This window comes from Cyprinus carpio, chromosome B14 (assembly GCF_018340385.1).
Source record: "Cyprinus carpio isolate SPL01 chromosome B14, ASM1834038v1, whole genome shotgun sequence".
NCBI classification, from domain to species: Eukaryota; Metazoa; Chordata; class Actinopteri; order Cypriniformes; family Cyprinidae; genus Cyprinus; species Cyprinus carpio.
The window spans coordinates 8,662,751-8,686,510 of record NC_056610.1 but is presented as its reverse complement, the minus strand read 5'-3'; the positions used below and the strand labels follow the sequence as shown (position 1 = coordinate 8,686,510).

At 35.9% G+C, this 23,760-nt stretch overlaps 1 protein-coding gene across 1 annotated transcript; it reads left to right on the top strand.

Moving 5' to 3' along the window:
- The first annotated feature begins 1,836 nt into the window (after nucleotides 1-1,836).
- Nucleotides 1,837-23,550, top strand: LOC109102588 (coagulation factor VIII-like). The gene is made up of 25 exons (XM_042737955.1): nucleotides 1,837-2,028; nucleotides 3,313-3,410; nucleotides 3,498-3,620; nucleotides 4,177-4,389; nucleotides 4,519-4,692; nucleotides 6,028-6,252; nucleotides 7,113-7,356; nucleotides 7,430-7,607; nucleotides 7,832-7,919; nucleotides 8,271-8,488; nucleotides 9,533-9,683; nucleotides 9,837-10,046; nucleotides 10,743-11,832; nucleotides 12,632-12,797; nucleotides 12,918-13,160; nucleotides 13,382-13,610; nucleotides 14,129-14,311; nucleotides 14,772-14,888; nucleotides 15,012-15,083; nucleotides 15,340-15,425; nucleotides 16,026-16,187; nucleotides 18,555-18,699; nucleotides 19,715-19,863; nucleotides 20,543-20,725; nucleotides 22,780-23,550. The coding sequence occupies exons 1-25, from the start codon at nucleotides 1,880-1,882 to the stop codon at nucleotides 22,933-22,935; spliced, it is 5,052 nt and encodes a 1,683-aa protein (XP_042593889.1). The 5' UTR covers nucleotides 1,837-1,879; the 3' UTR covers nucleotides 22,936-23,550.
- The last annotated feature ends 210 nt before the right edge of the window (nucleotides 23,551-23,760 follow it).

Here is a 23,760-nt window from a genome sequence, read left to right as displayed (position 1 = left end):
TAAAGATGAAATTAAACTCCTACGCAATTTATCACCGTGTGACTTATTTTAGAGAACTAACCGGGACTACACAGATTAGTGTCTTTCCGCTGTTTTCTAATGATGATATCACTAGTGACGCGCTCCTCGCCTGACAACAAATAATATCTCTCCGCGCTGTCAATACTGTCATATCGCCGTATAATGGACTGAAACCAAATATCACAGGAACAAAATATGAACAATAATGTGTTGTTTGGATATGTGCAAAGTAATTAGTAATCATTTATTACATAAACAAGCCGCATGGGTTCTTTAAGAAATAGACAGAATAGAATTCGTGTGGAGGCGGAGCTGTAAAGCAAAAATGTACTTCCCGAGTTAACTTAGTAAAGTGGAGTTAACTGAGTTGCTAACAAACGATCACTTTATACTACTATTCACAAAAAAAGTCTATATTTGTACTTTGCATAATACTATATTATATATATATATTATATATTGACTAGATATATATGAAAAGCTTCACTTCACAGAAACTGACTAGCTTATATGGCTTATCATGGTTCATGGCAAAATTTAAGCCATTTAAAAACATAAAATTTAAAGTAACAGTGCGTGCGCGTCATCTCCACTAGGTGGCGGCGTTGCTTTAGTCCTTACAGTCGATGCCTGCTGTATGAGGTTCAAGTCTTCTTATTTGGCAGATGAGTTCTTTACACTGAAAACATGTTTCCTCATTACACAAGAGAAAACTGAAAGCGGAAGCATGACTTTAGACGAGATCTAAATGCAGTCTTTCTTTATTGCTCACTACTTGTTTTTATAGCCTAAAATACATAACGACTCATAAAGATGAAATTAAACTCCTACGCAATTTATCACCCGTGTGACTTATTTTAGAGAAACTAACCCGACTACACAGATTAGTGTCTTTCCGCTGTTTTCTAATGATGATATCACTAGTGACGCGCTCCTCGCCTGACAAACAAATAATAATCTCTCTCCGCGCTGTCAATACTGTCATATCGCCGTATAATGGACTGAAACCAAATATCACAGGAACAAAATATGAACAATAATGTGTTGTTTGGATATGTGCAAATCATTTATTACATAAACAAGCCGCATGGGTTCTTTAAGAAATAGACAGAATAGAATTCGTGGAGAGCTGTAAAGTCAAAAATGTACTTCCCGAGTTAACTTAGTAAAGTGGAGTTAACTGAGTTGCTAACAAACGATCACTTTATACTACTATTCACAAAAAAAGTCTATATTTGTACTTTGCATACACATTATATATATATATGAGCTTCACTTCACAGAAACTGACTAGCTTATATGGCTTATCATGGTTCATGGCAAAATTTAAGCCATTTAAAACAATAAAAGAAAAAAGTTTATGTCTTTGTTGGAGTTTTGGTCAAAAATAGCACATCATTGATAGTTTTGTAAGTTTTGTAAGTGTGAGTTTAAACCTCCTTAAAAAAAAAAAACTTTCTTTTTTTGACATTTAACCCATTTTGTTTTTGGTTAAGGAAAGCTGAAAAACCTCTGCTTTAAATGGTACATTATTTCCAGAGCTAATGTAATTAAACATTAAGTGTAAATGATTAAGACTGTTAGTGCTTATGACAAGCATCACTTTTACGATTACCCAAAACATCTGCATCTCAGGAAAAAAGAACTAAAAATACTATTTGCAAGAGTGCACCTTTAAATATTCTTTCTTACTTCATTCTTTCTATGACTCAAACGTTCATCACTAGGTACTCATGATTATCATAAACGCTCTCTCTCTCTCTGGCTCCTCCCTAAACCCTTTTCCTGGGCAGTTAAATATGTCCTGACAGCATCTCAGCATTTCATTCAGTCAGCGTGTTTAACTTGTGCTCCAGTGATGAAGCTTGTTCTGTTCCTCCTCTCCCTCACGGTGTGTCTGAAGTCTTCCTGTGTCCTGGCGAAGACTTTGGAGTTCTTCATCGCAGCAGTGGAAACTAAGTGGGAATATGTGTTTACAGACACAACAGATCCTACTGCAAACCAAAGGTGGGCACATTTATTATTATGCACACACATGCACAAACATGCTTTTCAATTATTGCTACCCATAAAGATTTATTATACACCTTTTATGTCTTTTATTATACAAATTTTGCTAGTGTTCTCAAAACACCACCTTGTTCTAACAGTAAGTGTTTTATCAGAGTAAACAGGAATCTGACCATCAAGCATAATGTCATCAGTTAGTAATTACAGAAAGAAAACAGCTTTGAGAAAGTGTTTGATCTTTTCATTAATTGGCATGGACTCAGTCCAGCAGCACTCAAAGACGAAAGCTTTTAGGGCTGTCCAAATTTCAATTATGCTTCCAAGTTGTATAGTTAAACAGAGCATAACAAATGTGGATGGATGTACATGATCCCTTACATAATATATTCTTGTGGTGATTCTCAGTCCATGAATAGTGAATATGTGGTCAGAACAAACATGCTTTGATTGGGTGTTTTTAGAACAGAGTGTGATAACAGCTCACATTAGTGTGAAACCACAGCAGATCATTTGCTGAATATGCATATCTCTTGCAACCATTATAATCCTTTATAAGACAAAATGTTCTGTTATAAGTGGGTACTAAAATTTTGAAATACTTTGTCTGGTATAATTATTAAAGGAACAGTTCATCCAAAAGGAATATTTGCTCAACATTTACTCACCCTCAGGCCATGATGTAGGTGAATATGTTTCTTCATCAGATTTGTAGAAATTTAGCATTAACACAACAATGGATATTCTACAGTGAATGGGTGCCGTCAGAATGAGAATCCAAACAGTTGATAAAAACATCACAATAATCCACAAGAAATGCACACGACTACAGTCCATCAATTAATGTCTTGCGAAGCCAAAAGCTGTGTGTTTGTTAGAATCCATCAAGCTGTTTTTAACTTCAAATCACCACTTTCAAAATTGTATACATTAATGCAAAAAAGCACAATAATCCACAAATACATCACAATAATCCACAAATGTGGATTACTTGTGGATTATTGTTGTTTTTATCATCTGTTTGGACTCTCATTCTCACGGCACCCATTCACTGCAGAGCAAGTGATGCTATGCTACATTTCTCCAAATCTGTTCTGATGAAGAAACAAACTCATCTATATTGTGAATGGCCTGACGATGAATGCATTTTCTTTTCATATTTGTGTGTGAACTATTTCTTTCAATGAATAGCTAACTCGAGTGGATTATTAATGTTGCGTTGTATTATGTTGCATTGCACTGTATTGCAAATATGTCTAGTAACAGCAAAATTATTCCTAACAGGAAATTTTCATCTGGTGTCCAGAAATACATCAAGGCTGTATATACAGAATACACTGATTCCACTTTTACAACACCAAAGTCAAAACCTCCATGGGCTGGTCAGTATAAGCATTGAAATCTCTGCTTCATAGAAAAAAAAAAAGGTTTAGAACTGAATAAATAGAATATTAAATGATCTGTTTCAGGTATTCAAGGCCCGACTATCAGAACAGTGATGAACGACAGGGTTGTGGTGCACTTCAAAAACTTTGCATCACAATCTTTTAGTGTTTCTCCCATCGGCATTCAGTACTGGAAACATTCGGAAGGTAAATCTAAAAACAATTTATTCAGTCTATAAAAATAAAGGTTCTTTACTGGCACTGATGGTTCCATGAAGAACATTTAATATCCATGAAATCTTTCCATTGCACAAAAGGTTCTTTATAATGTAACAAGGTTCTTTAGATTATTAAAATGTTCTAAAAGTGGTTCTTTTAAGAATTACCTATTGGAACATTTTCGGAACCAAAACTGTTTTTCTATCACATTGCTGCGAAAAACCCCTTCTGAAATGTAAATCATTTAATTCCAGACTGTCAAAACTTTTACCTCGTATGACAAACTGTTTCTAGACTGAACTCGCAACATCATTATAGACTTGTTTTGGAATTCTGTAATGTGTTTTGTAACACTGGAGATACTAATAAATTCCAGAGAGCCTAAAATACATGTGAATTCCTGTATAAACCAGCATACAGTAATTTCGGGCTTACCCAGCAAAACGAAAGCAGTATTGTGAGATATACAGCAATATCCTGATGGGATTGAAAACCCATAATGTGTAAAGATAAACCTCAACATCCTTCTGCTTTTCAACGGCAGGCGCGGGGTACGAGGACTCCAGTTCTGTTCAGGAGCGAGCAGACGATGCAGTGCCTCCTGGTGGTTACTACAAATATGTGTGGGACATTTCCCCCAACTCCGGGCCAACCACATCAGATCCAGACTGTCTCACCTACATTTACTCATCACAGGTGGACATCGTCCGAGACTTCAACAGCGGACTCGTCGGGACTCTCCTGATCTGTAAAACAGGTGTGACTGTGCTTCTCTTTTGGGATTTGTCAAATATATCACGCAAAATCTCACTGACATTTTGTACTGAAATGAGAAAGCTGGTGTACTGTATATTTGACGTGTCCTTTAACATTTGACCTCTCTCAGAGGCTCTGACCGAGGAGAGACAGCGGAAGGTTCCGGAGTTCATTTTGCTTTTTGCTGTCTTCGATGAGAGTCAAAGTTGGTACCGGGAAGTTGGCCGAGCAGACAAACTGAAGAAAACATCCAGTCCAACCCAGTACCACACCATCAATGGATACATTAACTCAACATTACCAGGTGCGACACCACACCTGAGCAGCTGCTGAGAATCTCATTCAGTACTGTGTTAAGAATGAGGTTTTTCACTTTACAGTAATAATACATTTTAATTAACGTTTTAAGGTTGAGGTTTTTCACTTTACAGTAATTATTAATGCAAAAAGTATATTATAGGTACTAAAAAAAGTTTCATTTTCTTTATGCAAAATATAAATATACACAACCAAATGTTTGTAATAAGATTATTTTAATGTTTTTCAAATAAGTCTCGAATGCTCACCAAGGCTCCATTTATTTAATAAAAAATACAGTAAAAAAGTAATAATGTGAAATATTATTCCGATTTAAAATAGCTGTTTTTTATTTTAATATATTATAAAATGTAATTTATTCTTTTGATGCAACGGTGAATTTCCAGCATCATTACTCCAGTCTTCAGTGTCACGTGATCCTTCAGAAATCATTCTAATTTGCTGATTTGCTGCTAAAAAAGCATTTCTGATTATTGTCAATGTTGAAAACAGTTGTGCTGCCTAATATTTTTGTGGAAACCGGGATACATTGTTTTCAGGATTCTTTGATAAACAGAGGACAGCATTTATTTGAAATTGAAACCTTTTGTAGCATTATAAATGTTTTTACTGTCAACCTTTATCTATTTAATGTGTCATTGCTGAATCAAAGTATTTAAAAAAAATCGTACTGATGCAAAGAATCATGTGACACTAAAGACTGGAGTAATGATGCTGAAAATTCAGCTTTGTGTCACAGGAATTAATTATATTATTTACATTACAGGTTTTTTAAATTGTAAAAATACCTCACAATATTACTTTTTTTTACTGTATATAATGCAACAAGCCTGCATTATAGAGACTTTTTTCAAAAGCATCTTAAAAATCTTAAATATTAAAATTTTTTAACCAGTAGCGACACTTCTTATTTTTCATTTTGGTACAATTCTAATTTCTTAGGGCCAGATTTACTAAACAGTGCAATTAGCGTTAGAGCACAATTCCATAAATGTGCCAATGGGAGAGGAATTTAAAAAAAAAAATAATAATTTAAAAAGTTTCTTAATTTATTTTTATTTTTCTTAATTGATTTTAATTATATTGTATATTATATTTAGATATATTTAGAGATCACTGTGTCCCATGCCTTTTCACCGCTAATTTCCCACTGCGCATCTTTAGTAAATCCTGACAGTAGTAATACATTTTTAATAATACATTTAATAATACATACAGTTATAGTAAATCTGGCCCTTCATTTCTTATTTGTGATTTTGGGGTGGACATGTTCTTTACAGGTGTAATTCTCAAACATATTCTGTAATTTCTGTTTCATCAGGTCTAACTGTGTGCCAGAAGAGTCCAGTGGTGTCCTGGCATCTTATTGGTCTTGGCTCGACCCCAGAGATCCACAGCATCCAGTTTGAAGGACACACACTAAAGGTGTTCGACCACAAGCAGGTAACTGTGGAGATGACGCCCATGACCTTCACTACAGCCCTCATGAAGCCATCTGCTACCGGAAAGTTTCTGATCTCTTGCAAGATCCACTCTCATCAGACAGGTAAGACTCATACAATGTAAAAATGTCATAATAATGCTATCATCACTACTTACTTTGTAAGATAAAATAAAGGCATTGAAGCTGAGGTAAAGTTTTTTGAAAGAAATTAATACTTTAATCAATAAGGATGTATCAAATTGATCAGAAGTGGCAGTTAAGATATTTCTAATGTTAAAAAATATTTCTATTTCAAATAAATACTGTTCTTTTTATCAAAGAATCCTGAAAACCAATATATCACAGTTTCCACAAAAATATGAAGCAGCTCAACTGTTTTCAACATTGATAATAATAAGAAATGTTTCTTGTGCAGCAAATAAAAATGATTTCTGGAAGACTGCAGTAATGATGCAGAAAATTAGGATTTGCATCACAGGATAAATTACATTTGAAAATATATAAATAAATAGAAAACAGTCATTTTAAATGGTAATAATTATTTCACAATATTACAGTTTTTTTTTTATCAAATAATTGCAGCCTTGGTGAGCATAAGTGGCTTCTTTCAACAACATGAATACTTTTTACAGCAGTGTAGGATTTGCATTATGTCTTTTCAGTTGGATAAGAGATCATATTTGTGACTAGTTAAGTTATAGATCTTTTTAAATCAGATATTTTAAGTAAAAGTGAAGCAAAATCGCACAGCTTGATTGGCAATCATACAGGCATTTGTTGGACAAGAGGTTGTTGTTTGTTTAATAAGGTGAAAGATTTAGATCAAGATGACCTGAGAAATATGTGCTTTGTACTTTGATGGTCTAAATGAATTTGCAAGAAGTAAAAAGTTATGTTTGGTTTAGAAATGCAATTGAATAAGAATGTAAATCACTGATGTTTGATTTAACTCTCTTTTCTAGCTGGTATGAATGCGTTCTTCACTGTTGACAACTGTCCTGACCCTGTGGTGGCCCCGATCCCAGACAAACGAAACGTCATTCATGATGATGAGGAGGATGAAGACAACATGATCTCCATTGTGTTCAAGCAAGGAGGCCCTGTATCAGTGCTTCGATCAAGTGCCAAGGGAAGACCTAAAGTGTGGGTTCATTACATCGCTGCAGAGGAGATGGACTGGGACTATTCGTCTCAAAGCGGCGATCGGTACGACTTTGAGTATGCCCTGAAATGATTGATGTCAAACAGAATGAAAATAATGTTGATTTTCATGCTTCAGGACTTCATCGTCGTCAGCAGCAGGATCTGAGTGGTTCAGAAAAGGGCCTCAGCGCTTGGGTGGTGTTTATAAGAAAGTGGCTTTCGTGGAGTACACAGACAAGACCTTCACTAAGAAAACCACCGGCAAAATGCTGATGGGCCCAGAGCTCAGAGGGGAAGTGGGAGACAAACTTCAGGTAGGGAATGTGGATTTAAAGGGATAGGCATTTCTTTCTTTCAAGACTGGTCGATCTTTTCCATTTCAATCAATTGGTACCAAAGCTTTAAGATGTAAATGTATCATAAAATTAGTCCATATGACTTGTACGAAAAATGTAGTGTAAAACTTGCATGGATTGGTTGATCTTTTCCATTTCAATCAATTGGTACCAAAATTCACTAATTTTTTATACCTTATCAGATTGTTTTTAAAAATATGGCCAGTCGACCATTCAACCTTTATCCAAATGGCCTGACCAGTGTTCAGCCTTTGAAGAACACAAACAAGGGTATGAGTCATTGCATTTCATTGTACATTTTCACATTGTACATAAGGGAAACACTTTTATACACACACACACACACACACACACACAGCAGCAGCAGCAGCACAGCTTTGTAAAAAATCTTTAAAAGTATTTGCTAACTGCATAAATGTAAAACCATTTGCCTGAGACAACAGACAGTTATGCAGTTTAGTGTCATTATACAGAAAATAGGCAACACTTTACAATGAGGTCACATTAGTTAACATTAGTTAGTGCATTACCTAATAATGCTAATAACCCTGGTATCAAGTTATTCTAGTCAGCTGGATGCAAGCTAACTTTTAATGATTTTTCTTTCTTTGTGGGTTGAAGACAAACAGGTGGACCTTCGTTCTTTGGCCGTTCCCCCAGGTGAGATAATGACATACCTCTGGAAACTGACAGCTGAAGATGGACCCACAGAAGCTGACCCACGATGCCTCACACACTTATACCAGAGTATGGTGGATCCCATCCGGGATGTGGCATCCGGGCTGGTGGGACCCCTTATCATCTGCAAATCCCAGTCTCTGGACAAAAGAGGCAGAGTGGTAAGAAGGAACTCTGATGTAGATCTGTTCATCTCTACCCAGACTGACTGGAAAAATGTGCTTGTAGCAACATTTCTGCAAAGTAGTTTAACTTAGAAAGTGTAATGTCCAGTAAATGGTGCTAAAATCGAATGTTAAATGCAAAAGTGAGATAAAAACACATTTGCTGAATAAACCATGTCATTTTAGCTTGCTTCTTTAAAGGTGCTGTATGTAGGATTGACACCGAGTGGTTGAACTAGGTATTGCAGTCCAAATTCAAAATATTGGAGAAGGTTTTTTTCACCTGGCCCCTCCTCCTCAGAATGGACACACACGCAGGTTGCCAGATTGACGACACAAACAGGAACGAGCACACTTGACGATGAATGAAATGAAATATGCTGTGTTTTCCACCAACTGGCAACCCGGGGTGCTGAAATACAATTGGATAAACTGGCAGGGGGCGGGTTTCACAAACCAAAACAAAGATCGACATTCCGGCCCGGAACACACATTTTCAAAGGAGAATAACTGTAGCATTGTTTTTTTCAGATAAACAAGTGTGTTAACTTAGCATGTTTCTTAAATATCTGGAAATATATTATGGTATTTTTATGCTTTAGTTGAGTCAAAATCTTACATACACCACCTTTAAGTCTTTGAGCTTATTTGCCGTGACTCATGTTTCACTGGACTCGTACTTAAGCACTTCGCATCACAGTGCATTGCTATACCGGGTGCACTACCAAGCAAGTTTACCATTGCAGACAAGCCATACATAGTGAGCTAAACAAGAAAATGTGTTAGTTTACAAATTAATCAATATGGTAAAAGTGTTTGAGGTTATAACATAGTACCATGGAAGGAACTGTGTGAAAATAAGCCTTTATTACTAAATAATCTGCCTCTTAATCATAATTTGTATAAAAAAGAATAAAAGGTATAGTGTGTAGGTATAGTTTTATGCAAAAATGTAGGTAGAGGCACTCCTTTAAATTGAGCCTAAAGTATGTTGGTTTATCTGATGGATGGATGGAAATTATTAATCATATGTTTTCACAGGTAACCTCAGATAAAGAGAAGAAGCTCTTGTTCACTGTGTTTGATGAAAACAGAAGCTGGTACTTTGAGGAGAACATGAAAAAAAACAGTGAAGATCCAACTAAGATTGACCGCAATGATCCAGATTTCTACAATTCAAATGTCATGCACAGTGGGTGTTGATTTTTAGTCTCTGGATGTAAATTATTGAGTAACCTGAGATTGCTTCGGCTATTTGTATTACTTAAAAACTGGACTGATCTCCATTTTCCATGAGTTAAATTGCAAATCACTTTTTTATTTTGAGTTTCTGTCTGTGTTTCAGCTGTGAACGGGTTCATGTTCAACCACCTACAATTCAGGATGTGTGTTGGCGATGTCATACTCTGGCATGTGGCAAGCATTGGCATACAAAACAACTTCCTGTCAGTTTACTTCACAGGAAACACGTTTGAGAAGGATAAAACATATGGCACTGTCCTCACGCTCTTCCCAATGACTGGAGACACAGTCACCACTGAAGTGGAGATGCTAGGTAAGAGTATCAAGATATTGGCTGGAGTGGATGCTTTATAAAATAGAAGGTTTTATGAAGGGTTATCATCATTAAATAAAACCAAAATTAAAACCGTTAAAAACTAAATAAGCATGACTTGAAATAAAATAAAATATAGTAACATTTATTTCAGTTATACACTGCAATAATATAATACTTTTGTAAAATTTCTATAATATTTCACAATATTAATGTCTTTACTGTATTCATGATCAAATAAATGCAGTGTTAGTGAGAATAGACTTCAAAAAACATTAAAAAATGTGGAATTATATTCCAAAACTTTGACCAGTAGTGTATTTTAAAAAAACATCAAAATTAATAAATCGTAAAGTAAAATTAAAATTAAAAAGGAAAATATAAAAACTAATTAACGAAAAAAGACTATTTCCTTTTGTAGAGCAGCTTATAGCTGTATAGAACTATTGACACTATAACCTTCTGTAGAGCTGCTTTACAGTTGATTAACTCTGCCATATTAAGTTATTTTTCCTGTTTATTAATGTAAAGATGCACTGAAACAATATGTATTGTATATATTGAAAAAAAAATGCTGTTTGGGGCGGATCAAGTTATCAATGAAAGATTATGAAGACGAATATAAGAATTGTTTATAATTAAACCAGGAACCAGTTTTGATACCATGTTCATAAGTTTGATATTTGAACTTTGTAGGTGAATGGGAGGTCAGCGCATTTGACCCGTCTCTGAAACAGCGAGGCATGAGTGTTCGCTACACGGTTGTTAACTGTGAAAGAGTCCTACCTGTGGTGGACAATGAAGACTACGATGAGTTAAATGAATTCTTTGAACAGAATTTCCCGATGCCACGAGGCACAAAGGAAAAGAACCACACTATCGCTGTTCGCGTGTGCCGAAACAGAACTGTGACAGACTCTGCGACTGGCCGAGAAAACATGAGCTCAGACACTGAGAGACAAAACAGAACTCATGTGTGTGAGATAAGATATATTCCCGTAAAGCGGGAAAAAGATCTGGATGCGTTATCACAGGGCGGTATTCCACAGGATATTTTGGATCAACTGGACGGGGAGATGGGCGGAAATTCATTGGAACGTCAAAAAAGGTCCCACCATGAATCTGAGCCTCACAGAAGAAGGCCAAACGTGATTGATCCTACAGTCCTATCAAATACAACAGAAAACAAGGCATTAACAGGAGAACATCAAAATATGAACATCGCAAACATACAGTTGAATGAAGATGATGACAATAAAACTCATCCAGCAAATGACCTCCTTCGAAAATTACTTTTTAAAGATAAAAACCCGTTGAATAACCAACTTCTAAACGACTCTACGGAAGAGAAATCAGAGAAAGTGAGTAATGTGGAGCTGTGGAGCGTCAGCAAAGAAAAAATAAACAAAGTGGATGCCAAAGTTCAGAGCAACAATGAAGTTCTGAAAGACTCTGGAAGTTCTGGTCTAAAGCAGGATAAGATGGAGGAAAGTTTGAATCTTCATAACTATGACTACAAAGATCCAAAGAAGTTCCAACCAGATTTGGAATCAGTTTTGGAGCCAGTGTCAAATTCATCAGATAACCAGACCTATGGCAGGAGATCACTGGCAAGTGACTATGATGATTATGGAGATGAAGGAAGTGTTCTCGATTTGGGGCATCATGTTGAAGATAATGTCGGCATTAGGTCCACGGAATCAAGGTTCAGAAGTTACTATATCGCAGCAGAGGAAATCATGTGGGATTATGGGATCAATAAACCAGCTCAACTCATCAAACCAAGGTAACAAAACATTCTGACGAGCCACAAACATATTTTTGGTCATTTAAGTGGATAATTCTAAAGAATTTCTAATGTTTCAAATTTTAAATAATAATAAGAAGGATACCTTTCATTTATAAGTGCCTTTTAATTCACTCAAGGACACCTTACAGCAAAATCACTGAAACACAAATAGCATAAACACAACACAAATAGTAAACACAAACATATAAATTAAACAATCAAATCTAAACAAATATGTTTTAATCTGAGTTTTAAACTGGGAAATAGAATCCAGTTGGCGAATATGCAATAGTAAGGAATTGCATAATTTTAACACTAGCACCAAAAGAATATAAGATATTGTATAAAATCAAATTGGCGAATATGCAATAGTAAGGGAATTGCATAATTTTAACACTAGCACCAAAAGAATATAAGATATTGGTCCGAAGAGCAAAAATGCCTTGTTAATTTTAGCAGACAATTCTCAAATATTTCTAATCACACAAATATAATATGAAATTATATATATATAAATGTTACAAATTGTATAAAATCTCATTTTTGGTGGTGTCCGATTGAATCAAATCTATTTAGATGTTTGTAAATAGTAAGTTTTAGTCTTGAGAGCAGAAAAACAAGGCCAAATCCTTATTTGTCAAAAAATTAAAAAAAATAAATAAATAAATAAAATTGTCACAATGCAGTGCTGTTTTAGATCAGGATATTAATATTATTGCTTTTTCAAAATAAGCCTAAAACTGGCCTTAAAGGCTTGGTCAATTGTACTTGCACTGAATATTTCATGTGCTCACAGGGAAGTCCGGAGGGGAATGAGAAAATATTTCCCAGCCTATAAAAAAGTGGTTTTCAGAGCCTATCAGGACAGAGATTTCAAGCATCCAATCAAACGAGGAGAACTGGATGAGCACCTCGGCATTATGGGTCCTGTGTTGAAGGCAGAAATCAATGATGTTCTTACTGTAAGTTTCTTCAGTAATAAGAGCTATTAAAAGGAGCCTTTTAGGTTAATTCAATATTGCATTCTTAAGGTGCAGTCACATTTACTGTTATTACTAATTTCTTGCATTTCTTTTCCCACAGTGGTTTTCAAGAACCTGGCATCCAGACCGTACTCTTTCCACTTGCATGGGGTGTACGATAAGATGCAGGGGAGTTTTAGCCCTGGAACGGGCCCAGAAGGCACCAAGGCCGAGGAAGTACCAGGTGATCCAGTTCCTCCGGGGGAGGAGAGGGTTTACAACTGGAGAATCTCCAGACGACAAGGTCCCTCAGCGTCAGAGTTTGACTGCAAGGCCGGAGCATACTACTCCGACGTCAACATGGTAATTCAATGTGCAACACATGAAACAAAATCAGGTTGAAGCACAACAATAAAAGCCTGATCAAATGACGCTCAATTAAAAAAAATCCCAGAGTATGGATGAACTAATTAAAATGTAGAGTATAGCTTGAATGCACTGCAAGTCGCTTCGGATAAAAGCGTCTGCCAAACATATAAATGTAAACTTAAACTTAACTTCTGTATTCCTCCTGCATTCAACAGGAGAAGGACATAAACTCTGGTCTAATCGGTCCGGTGCTGATATGTCGTCCTGGTACCCTTCGTCCACACGTCTTGCTTCAGCCCGACGTGACGGATTTCTTCCTTCTCTTCACCACCTTTGATGAAAGGAAGAGCTGGTACCTCGACTACAACACCAGGAAGTTTTGCACCCCTCCCTGCCAGGCCAAAGTAGATGACCCATGGTTCGAGACGAGCAACAAGTTTGCAGGTATATTTTTATATTTTATGATTAACATTGCATTCATCTCTTACGAGACAACCAGTCGGATCTGTTTATGTTCTTTGTCTCAAAAAAGATTTGTTTCTATGACAACGCTAATAACACCAAACAGACACATGAGTGTTTGTGCTTGTTATTGTGTTACTTATGTAATTTGGTGGATAAATCACACACACAAACACTTTTCTATTACTTTTCCTTAGTACAAGAAACAGGACGTGTAATGTAACATGCTGAACTAATTTAGCTAACCGCCAATGTTCCAAACAGCCAGTTTTTCGAAATAGAAACAAACAATTTTGAAATTCAATGACTCAGGGCAACACATCTATATTTAGATTTATGCATTTGGTTGCTGATTTTATCCAAAACAACTTACAATGCATTCAAGGTATAATTTTTTTTTTAGTTTGCGCATTACCTGGGAACTGAACCTATGACCTTGGCCTTTAGGAAACGTAATAATACAGCCATAATTGTTGTGTTGTATTTCTTGATGCTTGTAGCTATTAATGGCTACGTGTCAGAGACGCTTCCTGGCCTGATTGTTGAACAGTACCGGACGGCTCGCTGGCACCTCCTCAACGTTGGGAGTCAAGGCGAGTTTCACGCCGTACACTTCCACGGACTGCCGTTCGGAGTCGGAAAAGATCAGGAACACCGTATGGGAGTTTTCAATCTCTATCCCGGTAAACTATAAACAAATACATCAAGTTCTGGTGCTCGGTGTGGGAGTTTTTTATGGAAGCCTCTTATGCTCACCAAGGTTCCCTTTTTTATATAAAAAATACAGTAAAAACTGTAATAATGTAAAATATTACAGATGTTTTAAACAAAATTGTAGTAATGTATTTCTGTGTAATGTAACATATGTTGCCTTAATCAAAAATGATGTTGTGATAATATTTCGAAATGATTTCCATTATTTTACAATTATACAGTATTACAAATACTGTATTTACCTACTTGAGAAACATTCCAGTAAACACTGTTAATAGGGATTAGACGTGAAAAGGGGAGGCATTTACTTTTTAAGCAAAACGGTTCAACTGGAACACAATACAATCTTTCAAAAAATATTTTAAAAATCTTATTTATTCCAAACTTTTGGCTGGCAGTGTATAATGATGATTCTGTCTCATTTGGCAGGGGTTTTTGGGACGGTGGAGATGAGGCCAACCATCGTAGGCACCTGGTTAATAGAGTGCACTATAGGAGAACATCAGATGGCAGGCATGAGGGCCAAGTTGCTGATCTACAACCCACGTAAGAGCTTTAACTCGCTTCCTCTATGGGAGACTGTCACGGACCTTCCTTGGAATCCTGCAGTCATGTTTTGAGTTACTAATAGTTACAGGGCACCTGAAACTGACTGATTTTGTTTTAAAGGATGCATTCAGCCATTAGGAATGCAGTCGGGATGGATTGACAACAAACAAATAACAGCCTCTGACCACTCTGGTAAGAGACAGGGATATTCTTGCAGTATCACTGATGTACTATTATAGTTTTTGTTATTATGTTGAATTAGATTTTATAGTTATATTCTGTTTTTAGTTTCATTTTACTTTCATTTTCTATTTCAATAAGCTAAAAAATAAAAATAAATCAGCATCATTAATCCAGGCTTCACTGTCACATATCCTTCAGAAATCATTCTATTATGCTGATTTACAATAGCAGTTATAGAACTGTTGAAATCCCATTTCTCTTCCAGGTGACTGGAAGCCAAGTTTAGCCAGACTTGAGTTATCTGGCTCTATTAATGCCTGGATGGGCAGAGGCACAGATTCCTGGCTCCAGGTAAAAGAAATCTTTTGTTTGCAGATGTAACATGCTGTCCTTTGACTCATTTTTAAGGAACTGTTCTAAATGCTTACCCGGTCATGGACCGTGATGGCTCATATTTAAATTTAAAAATAACACATAATGATTTATTTGTGGCTCATATCTCACAACGTGTCACAGACAATAGTGACTCTTTGCACTACGGTCAGCAAGTCATGACACATTATACTTTCACTGTCAGCAAGACAAAGTGGGAAATACTTTTAAATACTATAAAAAGGTTTGCACAGTAGATTTGATTTAACCTTTGCTTCAATAGTGGAATAGTTGAAAGCATGTAGGATATAAAACAATTCACTATTTTTAGCAGGGTTTTATATGATAGTGGATTTCCTGGAAAGGCCTGGAAAAGTTCTGGGCATTTATAAAATCTTAATCTTAACACTGAAAAGTAATTAAAAGATTTTTGGTTGCGGATGTTATTTTTAGCAATGCACAACTTGCTATTCCATTGTTTTAAATTGTATTAGTAAATAAGCACAAATTCATTGTTAAAAAACAGAATGAGATAACTTTCCATATCTATTCTCTTTGTTACTCTGTGTGTCGTGTTAGGTTGATCTGCTGAGGCCCATGCTTCTTCATGGCATTCAGACTCAGGGTGCAAAGACCTCGATGGGTCTGAGCGAGTATTTCACCATCCTATACACCGTCAGTTACAGCATCGACCAGGAGAACTGGACTATCTACAGAGGAAACAGTACCAAGTCATCTTACGTCAGTACCAACATCTGAATTTCTCTAAACTTAACTGATTTAAAGAGGCCATACTGTGTGCTTTTTGTAGCATTTTACTTTTTCCTCCCCAAAGTTCTCTTATAATGTTTCTTTCACTGTTATTTAGTATTACCATAAAGACCATTTCCATCCTCACCCCCCCCCCTTTTTTTACCTCTGTATCTTTTAACAATAAAATTAAACAGCAATTTATTTAATAAATAAATATATAAATAATAAATTACGGTTTTAAGGTCCTATGAAATATGTATTTTTTCCCTCAAATTCAGCATTTTTTTTACCAATTTCTGGATTTCATTTTAATGGTTTCATTAAATATTAATAATCAAAAGCATCTCTAATTATATATATATAAAATAATTTATTATTTTCTTTCTTTCTTTCTTTTTTTTTTTTACAGAAATACTGTGTTGTGTATTTATATTTTTCTGCTAAATAAATTCTAGCAGGCAGATATTTTTTTTCTGGTAAATATTCCTTTAAAAAAATAATGTTTTAATATTAATTTTATTATTAGAAGTAGTACTATCTTTGCATTAAGTAATGTATTTCTTTCACACTTTTTTGTAGTTTATTTATTTTTTTATTTTTTTTGATTGCTGTTAAGATCTTTACATTTCTGTTTGTATATGATATACAAAGAGGCAGAGGCTTTTTTGAATTTTTTGGATTTGAGGGTGAAAAGTGATCTGGAAATTGTTTTTGTGACATTTGTTCTTTAGGACTTATAAATGAGACATAATTTAAGATTGCCTAATGTCTTTGCATTTTAAAAAAGTAAAAACATCTAATACATATACATAAATATAGTTATACAGTACTGTGCAAAAGTCTTAGGCCATTAGTATTTTCACCAAAAATTAAAAAAAAAAAAAAAAATGGTGGTTTTAAGCCAGTTATTTTCTATACATTGCTTTGTGTGTCAGTAGGAAATAACAGTTTTACATTTCCAAACATTTCCTTTTGCCATTAATTGTAATACTGCAATACTAATTGTAATATTCGAGTGAGATTTTTGTGTACACAAGAAGTCTGACAACAACCAGTGCTCCACAGAGATCTGATCTAATCCTCATCCAGTCTGTGTCATGGGAAACAAAAACAGAAGGATTCAAGTGCAGATAAAGAAGAGTTTATTTAGCAGTAAGCACTGAAGTTTCACCAGGAGAGAGTGACAACGAGCTCTAGCGATGGCAGGCACTTCCGAGTACCACAGGGACGCAATGGGCAGCCTACAACAGGGACAGCGGAGCCCAAACAGGAACAGAGCGAAGGAGCGAAAAACAGGAGACAATCCACTTGTCAGGACACGGCAAACAACACAAGAATCTGACAACACAAGGCAGCGTTAGCAGTGCTCATATAGAGCTGTTAATGATCCACAGCTGGGACCGATGAGCGCTCAGCGCCAATCAGTGACACGCCCACTCCCACATACACACACACACACACACACACACACACACACACACACACACACAAACAGAGCGAGGATGAGACAGTGAACCCATGAACCATGACAGTCTGGAATTAAATGAAGAAACAGGAAAAACTGAGGCAGACTAAATCCAAAGGAACTGTGGCAACGTCTCCAAGATGCTACAAGAAACCCACCTACAAAGCTACAGTACTGTAAAAAGTTTTAGGCACTGCTGTAAAGTGAGGGTGCTTTCAAAAATAATAATTTACCAATTAACTAAATCAAATCAACATTTGGTGTGACCACACTTTGCATTTAAAACAGCTTTTGTCCTAGGTGCACTTGTGCAGTTTTTCAGGTAGCTTTACAGGAAGGTTTCTAGCAGCATCTTGGAGACATTGCCACAGTTCCTCTGGATTTAGTCTGTCTCAGTTTTCCTGTTTCTTCATTTAATCCCAGACAGATTAATGATGATGAGATCAGATCTCTTGGTGGAGCACTGGTTGCTGTCAGACTCCTTGTGTATACAAAAATTTCACTGTATTATTACAATTAATGGTAAAAGGAATGTTTGGAAAAGTAAATTGTTATTTCCTACTGAAACACTAAAGCAAAATATAGCTACCCTGTGTAACCCTTGGTTTGTTTGTAAAAGACTGTTATTTCCTGCAACTCCTCCGTCTCTGCGTTCCTCGCTCCTACACAGTAGATAACCGTGACACCCTCCACCCATTAAATATAATCTTTTGCCTATTAAACATCACAATCTTAAGAAACGCACAATGAAACTCACTCCTACAAATTATGTTTGCAGTGAAACTGATTTGCTTCGATTTTTAAAAAAGTGCTAATTACAAATGTCTATTTTTGTATCTTTTACAGTTTTGGTATTATTCACATCTGTTTTCTTGTTTAATTGTTATCAGACCTTCAATGGAAACATAGACGGTTCCAGAATAAAGGAGAACTTGTTTTCTCCACCCATTGTGGGTCGCTACATCCGAATTCATCCACTGACTTTTCAGAAGCAGCCCACGCTGAGGATTGAGCTGCTGGGATGTGACCTTAATAGTGAGTTAACACACACTGATTGATTACAGCACTTTCTAACATAAAAATAGAAAGTTATTATCTGAGAAAAGTTTGAGTCAAAAAGATTCTTTTAATAGAGAGAGCTGAATAATACATATTTCTGCACATTTAGATAGACTTCTCCAAAACAAGTCCCTTGCAGTATAGATGTTTTCAGGCTAATATGTTCTTCAAACCAGGGTTATAGTTAACTAAAACTAAATCCATAAGAAAAAAAAATTGTTATTTGAAATAAATGTTAAATGAAATATCAAAAACATTAACTTATTACATATAATTTATTTGGTAACACTGTAGTTTAAGGTCCAATTCCCGCTATTAACAAACCATGAACTTCAATAAACTCCTGATTTGCTGCTTATTAATAGTTAATTAGGTTAAGTTTAGGATTAGGGACATAGAATACGGTCATGCTGCATATGTGCTTTGTAGTACTAATAAACAGCCAATACTGTATGTTAATTATAGTCAAGCTAATAATCAACTAGTTAATAGTGAGAATTGTTATCAAATATTTTATCCAACTTATTTTATCTATCTTAATATTTGGCAAGACAGTATTTTGATTTATATCAACTTGATGTACTAAAAAACAAAACTGAACTACATTTGTACATTATTTAGTACTGGCTAACCTCTTTGCACATGAAATGAGTAGCAAGCTATCTGGCTTTGATATACAGGAATGTAGATATACATAAATATGTTGACAGTACAACAGACTCTATTTGAGTCAGACTTTATTTGAGAAAAAAATATTGAAATCACTGTTACTAGAGAGTGCATGTCTTTTAGTTTAAGCCTGACACTTTTTTGTGATAATATATTCTAAGAAAAAGTAAAAAATAAAATAAGATAAGATAATTAAATAAAAATGACAAAATGCACAACTTAATTACTAAAGCTTTAATGAAAATTAAAATAAAAATGGAAAAATGGTAGTAAAATCACTGCTTCAAACAGATGAAAGCATGTTTGTTTGTGTGTTTGTCAGGTTGTTCTATGCCGCTGGGAATGGAGCGCAGGTTGATTCCCAGCAGCAGCATCAGTGCCTCCTCATTCTTAAACAAGTGGTTACTGTCCTGGAGTCCCGACCTCGCTAGACTCCACCAGGAGGGGCGAGCAAATGCATGGAGACCCAAGGTATCTCTCCATCCATCCATCCATCTATCCATCCATCCATCCATCCATCCATCCATCCATCTATCTATCTATCTATCTATCTATCTATCTATCTATCTATCTATCTATCTATCTATCTATCTATCTATCTATCTATCTATCTATCTATCTATCTATCTGTCCCTCCATCTATCTATTCAATCACTGTATGTTGTTCTTGAGTGAAAGTGAATTTTCTTTCTACACTGTGTGTGTTTTATAAGCCCATTGTGAGTGTTTCCTCTATCCTGTCTGTCTGTGTGAAAGTGAGGCGATCCCTCCATTGTCTGAGTCTCTCTACAGTTTTTAAGTTATCAGTCTTTCTACTTCCTCTTTGAGCTGCACAGAGAGCCAAGCACTGTCAGTCAGGTGGATTTATGAGTTCATTAGAGTGATTTAGAGCACAGCTCCTTTCCACATGGAATTCTCTTCTGTATAATAACTTTCAATTTATACCTGAAGAAATCAGTGCTTCTTAAAGGTGAAGTGTCTTTTTTTTAAAACAATTTGCTTAGAAAATATAAATGATGAGGACGAAAATGATCCATTTGTTGGTAGATTTATCCACATTCATTCTGCACATGGGTGTTTGTTATGTTAAACTGATCATATTATATTTTGTCTCTTTCTGTCTCCCCTCTCTTCTTCTCTGGTTCTGCAGACTAATAACCCTAATGAGTGGTTACAGGTGGACTTTCTCTCTGTGAAGAGAGTGACCGCGGTGGTCACACAGGGGGCCCGATCTGTCCTGAAACCAATGATAGTCACTGAATTTACAGTCTCTATTAGCAATGATGGTCACAAATGGTCCAGTGTGAAGGAGCAGGGCACAGACCATGAAAAGGTACTGCTATAGTTGTGTTTATTGATTGATACCAAATAGATTTTGAATTAGTAAAAGTTGTTTTTAGTTGTATTTTAATAAACTTAAATTTTTTAGGTTTAATTTAACTTTTTTGCATTATAGCATTATTTTCTTAATGATTAAGCACATTTCCCTACAAAATTCAAATTTTTATAAAATTTAAATTAATGGAGGATTGGCTGGAGACCAAATTAACTGCCAATTATTATTATTGACTGCATAAATAAGTACATTAGGCAAAAAAAAGTGATAGCACTAAGATAGGTTTCATTTTATCATAAGAATCAAATACAGGTGCGAGTCATATAATTAGAATATCATCAAAAAGTTGATTTATTTCACTAATTCCATTCAAAAAGTGAAACTTGTATGTTATATTCATTCATTACACACAGACTGATATATTTCAAATGTTTATTTCTTTTAATTTTGATGATTATAACTGACACTAAGGAAAATCCCAAATTCAGTATCTCAGAAAATTTGAATATTACTTAAGAAAGACCAATACAAAAAAAGGATTTTTAGAAATCTTGGCCAACTGAAAAGTATGAACATAAAAAGTATGAGCATGTACAGCACTCAATACTTAGTTGGGGCTCCTTTTGCCAGAATTACTGCGGCAATGTCGCGTGGCATGGAGTCGATCTGTCTGTGGCACTGCTCAGGTGTTATGAGAGCCCAGGTTGCTCTGATAGTGGCATTCAGCTCTTCTGAATTGTTGGGTCTGGCATATCGCATCTTCCTCTTCACAATACCCCATAGATTTTCTATGGGGTTAAGGTCAGGAGAGTTTGCTGGCCAATTACGAACAGGGATACCATGGTCCTTAAACCAGGTACTGGTAGCTTTGGCACTGTGTGCAGGTGCCAAGTCCTGTTGGAAAATGAAATCTGCATCTCCATAAAGTTGGTCAGCAGCAGGAAGCATGACGTGCTCTAAAACTTCCTGGTATACGGCTGTGTTGACCTTGGACCTCAGAAAACACAGTGGACCAACACCAGCAGATGACATGGCACCCCAAATCATCACTGACTGTGGAAACTTTAAACTGGACCTCAAGCAACGTGGATTGTGTGCCTCTCCTCTCTTCCTCCAGACTCTGGGACCCTGATTTCCAAAGGAAATGCAAAATTTACTTTCATCGGAGAACATATCTTTGGACCACTCAGCAGCAGTCCAGTCCTTTTTGAAGCGAGACGCTTCTGACGCTGTCTGTTGTTCAAGAGTGGCTTGACATAAGGAATCCGACAGCTGAAATCTTGCATACGTCTGTGTGTAGTGGGTTCTTGAAGCACTGACTCCCAGCTGCAGTCCACTCTTTGTGAATCTCCCCCACATTTTTTGAATATGGGTTTTGTTTCACAATCCTCTCCAGGGTGCGGTTATCCCTATTGCTTGTACACTTTTTTCCATCACATATTTTCCTTCCCTTCGCCTCTCTATTAATGTGCTTGGACTCAGAGCTCTGTAAACAGCCAGCCTCTTTTGCAATGACCTTTTGTGTCTTGCCCTCCTTGTGCAAGGTGTCAATGGTCGTCTTTTGGACAACTGTCAAGTCAGCAGTCTTCCCCATGATTGTGTAGCCTACAGAACTAGACTGAGAGACCATTTAAAGGCTTTGCAGGTGTTTTTGAGTTAATTAGCTGATTAGAGTGTGGCACCAGGTGTCTTCAATATTGAACCTTTTCACAATATTCTAATTTTCTGAGATACTGAATTTGTGATTTTTCCTTAGTTGTCAGTTATAATCATCAAAATTAAAAGAAATAAACATTTGAAATATATCAGTCTGTGTGTAATAATGAATGAATATAATATACAAGTTTCACTTTTTGAATGGAATTAGTGAAATAAATCAACTTTTTGATGATATTCTAATTATATGACCAGCACCTGTATGATCAATATGATTCTTTATATATTTCTGTTGATTTTCGGGTGAAATATGACCTGCACATGTTTTTGATTGGTTTCATGAGAGTCGCCAATTCATGTCTATGGTGTTTTTTTTCTTTTTCATCCTGATGTAGATCTTTGAGGGAAACAGAGAGTATGATGAAAAGGCACTGAACGTGTTTGATCCTCCCCTGTTCACTCGCTTTATACGGATTCAACCGAAAGGCTGGGTCAATGATATTGCCCTGCGGTTGGAGTTTTTGGGCTGTGACACTCAACCAACCCTTTGAGAGAAAGTGAGATCGTTCCATTGTGGTTGAAAGACTTATTTTTATAACGGCTCTGTTCCAAACTATATGTTTGCATCATAGTATGTGACTGATCTGCTAGGCCGGTCTGGTGGTTTTCGAGTGGTTTTGTGCAGTTGTCATCTGGGAGACTGTCTATGATGCCTAAAAATGCTGTCTAGGTAGGCAGTTCACTTTGGCTTTGAACAAAGCCCGCATAAGCACTACATAGGTTTATCTCTAGAACAGGTTTTTGTCATGTGATATGATGATTTATGTGTTTTGAATCTGGTTGGTTGTATGTTATAAGTGTTCTGATCAATACGCTGCTCATTTTACTGTCTGCTTTTGAGACATTATTATTATTATTATTATTATAGGAAATAAACTACCAATATCTATTTTTCTAATAAATGTACCCTTGCATATCAAAACTCACAGAAGGTTGTTTGTTTGGTTATTAGATGTTTGTATATTCTGGTCTGGAATAACTACTGAATCAGCCATATGCTGTACTTTTGTATTTTGCACTGTGAAACAGGAGGGAGATTATAATATATATATATTTTTTTAAATATTTAATGTTTAATTGTGGAAATAAAAAGATTATGAAAATGCCTTGATTTCCCCAGCGTCTTTGTGCTTTGTGTTTCTTTGAAAAATATTATTCTTTCACAGACTGTTTCTTCCCTTTTGGTGTTTTGCCAGTAAAAGTCAGTAAATATGTTTTCAGTACCTGGCATACAGCATTCTTCTTATTATTTATGACTATAATATCTGCTTCTTCATCAAAACATGCACATTTATGCACACGCACACACAAAGTCT

Coding starts and splice junctions, on each gene's coding strand:
- LOC109102588 (XM_042737955.1), top strand. CDS start 1,880: ATGAAGCTTGTTCTGTTCCTCCTCTCCCTCACGGTGTGTCTGAAGTCT. Junction 4,693..6,027: donor CATTAACTCAACATTACCAG/GTGCGACACCAC, acceptor CTGTTTCATCAG/GTCTAACTGTGTGCCAGAAG. Junction 20,726..22,779: donor AGGGCACAGACCATGAAAAG/GTACTGCTATAG, acceptor ATCCTGATGTAG/ATCTTTGAGGGAAACAGAGA.